This window comes from Scylla paramamosain, chromosome 39 (assembly GCF_035594125.1).
Source record: "Scylla paramamosain isolate STU-SP2022 chromosome 39, ASM3559412v1, whole genome shotgun sequence".
Lineage (NCBI taxonomy): Eukaryota > Metazoa > Arthropoda > Malacostraca > Decapoda > Portunidae > Scylla > Scylla paramamosain.
In genome coordinates, this window is record NC_087189.1 from 5,447,501 (window position 1) to 5,452,500 (window position 5,000).

The window sequence follows — 5,000 nt, forward strand, 5'->3', positions numbered from 1 at the left end:
AGGAGGAGGAGGAGGAGGAGGAGGAGGAGGAGGAGGAGAAGAAGGAGGAGGAGGAGGAGGAGGAGGAGGAGGAGGAGGAGGAGGAGGAGGAGGAGGAGGAGGAGGAGGAGGAGGAGGAGGAGGAGGTAACAATATCTTAAAGGGGTATTTGTATTAAGTGGAGGTGAAAGTGGAGACTAGAGAAGTGGAGATAAGGGTGGAGAGGAGAGAGAGGAAGTGAGCGTCAGTGAGAGGAAGGGAGAGGGAGAAACAGGTTGTAATGTGGTGATTGAAGCTATAGTTAGGTGTGGGGGCGGAGCAGGGACGGGGGAGGAAGTAACGGGGAGAGAAAGGGGAGGAGGAAGTGAGGGAGAAGAGAGGAAACAGGAGAGGAGAGAGGAGGAAGAGGCGGTGTGTGTGTGTGTGTGTGTGTGTGTGTGTGTGTGTGTGTGTGTGTGTGTGTGTGTGTGTGTGTGTGTGTGTGCGCGCGTCATCTGGAGTGAATGGTTGTAAGCTACAGGCTGGGGAAGGTCGGCGGGGGGGTGGACGCAGGCTGGACGGGAGGTGGTCGGTGGGGTAGGTGGGGGGAGGGAAGCAGAGGAGGCGAGGGCATGGAGGGGGAGGGATTGGAGGTGTAGAGGCGGGTGCAGGCTGGGACAGATGCAGGCTGGGGGTGTATGCTGGGGGTGTGCAGGCTGGGGATGTACTGTACAGTCTGTGGGATGCAGGCAGGGATGTACATTGTACAGGCTGGGGGTGTACAGGCTGGTGGGTGCAGGCTGGCGGGTATTCACCAGGGTGGTGTCCAGCGCGGGGGGCTGCCAGAGGGTGAAGGAGGGCAAGCTGAGGGTGTACAAGTTTGGGGTGTGGCGGGTACTCACCAGGGCGGGGTCCGGCGCGGGGGCTGCCAGGGGGTGAAGGTAGGCAGGCTAAGAGGGTACAGGCTGGGGGGAGGATGCAGGGTACTCACCATGGCGGGGTCCGGCGCGGGAGGCTGCCAGGGGGTGAAGGAGGGCAGTCTGGAGTCGGCGGGCAATAGGGGCCCCACGAAGCCCTGCTCGCTGTACTGCAGGGCGCCGCCGCGCATGCTGCGGGGGGACATGGTGGTGGGCTCCCGGCGGGGCTTGGGGCCCAGCGGGTACATGTCCTTGGTGGTGCGCAGTGCCAGGGCCACGGGGCGGGGCTCGGAGCGGTCAGCGGCCATCATCCTGATGAGGTTGTCCATGCTGCCCTTGGGGGACTGGTTGGTGCCGCGGTTGGCCGCCATCATCAGCCGCAGCTGGTTGAACTTGTTGCGTCGGTCTCCGGGGCCCAGCATGGTGCGCACCTTGTCGAAGGGGCTGGGCGGGTGGCCCTTGCCGGGGGGTAGTTCCACGGGGTCCCGTAGATGGCCATGGAGTGCGGCTTGGCCTCGGGCGCGAAGGGGATGAGCCTGCCGTAGGTGGTGTGCTGCGTGCGGCGCGGCAGCTGGTTGGTGGTGGTGGCTCGCCGCGCCTCACGCTTGCTTAGCCGCCACATCTCCCGCAGCTCCTCGCAGGACGGCTCGCCCCGCCGCCTGTAGCCCGGCACATACTGGTTGAACTCGAGGTCACGTTTGCTGATACCCACGTCCAGAGCGTCCGTGCCGTCCGTGTCGGGGTGGGCGCAGGCCAGACCCGCCAGGGCCAGGAGGGCAGCCGCCAGCAGACCGCCGAGCATCCTGGGGCCCCGGTCACTGCCTGCACGCCATGAACACACCTGCAACACACACCTGCTTCAGTACTCACGCAACGAGGAGACAAAGGCGACCTACCACACACCTGACACACACACACCTGCCGCAGTACCCACGCAACGAGGAGACAAAGACGACCTACCACACACCTGACACACACACACACACACACACACACACACACACACACACACACCTACCTCAGTACTCACGCCACGCCACCATGGCACGAAAAAGACAGATGGAAAACCTACCAACACACACCTCACACACCTTCCTGCACCTGTCCCGCCGCTACTCACCTGTGCACGGAGGGTGGGCGGTGCTGGGTGGCTGGGCGTCATACTTGTGTACACACGCGCCACACTCACTACACACTACACAGAGTAATCCTAAGGGCGTGCCGGGGCTTCTCCTCAGGGCTCCTTCTCAGCACCTCAGCAAAGGCGCCCCCCGGCTACATGCCTTTCCCGTGCCCTGGACTTGAACGCCGAGGCACTACACGAGTCGCAACACCCACACCTGCATGACGGACAGGTGTGGGGAGATGTGCTGCTCTTTGTATAGGTGTGGGATGATGTAGCGTGTTTTCCCTTCAGGTGTGTGAAGGTGTGAAGCGTGACGAGTTTCAGATTGACAGGTGTAAGGATGACGTGGCTAGCTCAGGTGTGTGCAGGCGTGGATGAGGCGAAAACACCTGTACAAACAACACGAAGGTGCGTGGGGGAGTGAATGACGTGCTGCCGTGGGTGTGATGTCCGTGGGTAGCGGTTGGGGGCGTCTCAGGGGGAAGGCGTGGCGTGTGGGTCAAGTGAGAGGAGAGGGAGGCGAGGGAGAGCGTGTGTGTGCGGGGAAGCGGGCTGGGAGAGACTGAGGGAGTATAGTGAGTGATACCCAGCACCCCCCCTCCGCCCCACCACCTCCTCCTCCCGCATTCACTGTTCAGGGCATCAAGGCACCCTGACCTTACGCACTGACGCACACACGCCCACGCACACACGCACGTACGCACACACGCTCCGCCAGATGAATGTAACAAGTGGAACATGAAAAGAAAGTTTGGCGTTTATGAAAAAAACTACAAAAACACACACACACACACACACACACACACACACACACACACACACACACGCCTCTTTCTGGCAATGACGAGAGGTTAAGCTGGCACTATCTCTCTCTCTCTCTCTCTCTCTCTCTCTCTCTCTCTCTCTCTCTCTCTCTCTCTCTCTCTCTCTCTCTCTCTCTCTTACCTCACACAACTGAAAAAAAAAAGAAGAGAGGGAGGGAGGGAACAATGAGAGAAGTAAAAAAAAAAAAGGGGGAGAGAGGAACACGAAGATGAAGAGGAGGAAAAACAGAGGACGAATGAGAAGAGTTGGATGAAATGCTTTATAACATGGAGAAGTAAGAAAAAAAAAAAAAAAGAGGTGGAAGACGAAGACGAAAAAAAAAAAGGAAAAGAGAAAGAAGACAAATCATAAAGGAACACAAAGGAAGATGTAGAAAATGGAAGATAAGTATATAGAAAAAGAGAGATGAGAGAAAAAAAAAATAGAAGGAATGAAAACGAAATATATTGAAAGCTAAAACGAAATATATTGAAAACTAAAACCCAGGAAGGCCTCATTTCTTCTACTCCTCCTCCTCCTCCTCCTCCTCCTCCTCCTCCTCCTCCTTCTTCTTCTTCCTCTTCTTCCTCCCTCGCGATAGTGAATGAACGTGACGCCAGCCCAGTAGTCGTGCCAAGACAACATACCCACAACCAGCTGCGCCTCTCCTCCCTCGCTCCTCACATGACCATCCCCCACGAACCACACCCCCAACACAACCACCACCACCCCCACCACCCACATGACCACCACACCACCAGTCCTACAACCACTACAACCACATTCCAAGTACGACTACCCCTACCACGACCACCAACACCACTATTACTACCTACTAGAAGAACTACTGCTACTACTACTACTTCTATTGTAACGAATACTATTGATCTATACTATTCTTACGACCTCTGAAAGCACGAAAAGCATAGCCATGACTAATTCACCACCACAAACGACCACTAGAATAAGACCAGAACGACTCAAAAGTACCAGAACGACTCAAAAGTACCAGAACGACTCAAAAGTACCAGAACGACTCAAAAGTACCAGAACGACTGCTAAACGACTACACTCCACCCACAGGCAATCACGTGATAAGACTTTGCTTTGAAACATGAAAAAGAAGACAACGAGAGAGAAAACAGGACAGTATAAGATTAACTGTGTGTGTGTGTGTGTGTGTGTGTGTGTGTGTGTGTGTGTGTGTGTTAGGCAATAATACGTGCTATGTTTCTTTAACTAGTATGTAGTATTTGTTGAATAAAAAAAAACATCTCGTCTCCTTTATGTTGTATATCTAGATTAAAAATGCCGTTTTTGAGGAAAGATGGCGCAGTTTGATAACTCCAGAGAGAGAGAGAGAGAGAGAGAGAGAGAGAGAGAGAGAGAGAGAGAGAGAGAGAGAGAGAGAGAGAGAGAGATGGATGGGTGGTAAAAAAATAATGGAGACACAAAAACAGCCAGTTATTTTCAGGTGGACGCGAAGGAACAGGTGAGAGTGGAGGGCTGACTTCCTGAGTAGGTGACGTCACGCAAGATGGCGGTGACGTAACTGGAAGGCCGCCAATGACATCCCCCCTCTCTCTCTCTCTCTCTCTCTCTCTCTCTCTCTCTCTCTCTCTCTCTCTCTCTCTCTCTCTCTCTCTCGTTCGAGGGACCACACACACACACACACACACACACACACACACACACACACAGAGAGAGAGAGAGAGAGAGAGAGAGAGAGAGAGAGAGAGAGAGAGAGAGAGAGAGAGAGAGAGAGAGAGAGAGAGAGAGATTGGGCTAATCACGAGACACCTTCAGACGACTGGCACGCCATACGCTTTCTCTCTCTCTCTCTCTCTCTCTCTCTCTCTCTCTCTCTCTCTCTCTCTCTCTCTCTCTCTCTCTCTCTCTCTCTCTCTTCCCCCGGAAGTGACGTGAGGCAATGAGGGGAGAAGAAACGACCTCAAAAAAAGAAAAAAAAAAGACGAGGAGGAGGAGGAGGAGGAGGAGGAGGAGGAGGAGGATTACGAGGACAAAAAAAGAAAAAAATTGAATACTTTGAGGTGAAAAGACATGAGAATAAATAAATAGATAAATAAATTAATAAATAAAGATTCATGAATTAAATAATAATAATAATAATAATAATAATAATAACAATAATAATAATAATAATAATAATAACAACAATAATAATAACAATAATG

General features: G+C 53.5%; 1 protein-coding gene across 2 annotated transcripts in view; it reads right to left on the minus strand.

Moving 5' to 3' along the window:
* LOC135092111 (uncharacterized) overlaps window positions 1-5,000 on the minus strand; it is a 79,814-nt gene that overhangs the window by 18,946 nt on the left and 55,868 nt on the right. The window contains exons 1-2 of one of the 2 annotated variants that reach the window (XM_063990332.1): window positions 1,996-2,552; window positions 950-1,716 (exon numbers count right to left, since the gene is read on the minus strand). In XM_063990332.1, coding sequence (XP_063846402.1) covers window positions 950-1,297 — 348 coding nt within the window. In that variant the 5' untranslated portion in view covers window positions 1,298-1,716; window positions 1,996-2,552. Of the gene's footprint in view, window positions 1-949; window positions 1,717-1,995; window positions 2,553-5,000 lie in introns of those variants that run through there. The other variant, XM_063990331.1, reaches the window with a different exon arrangement.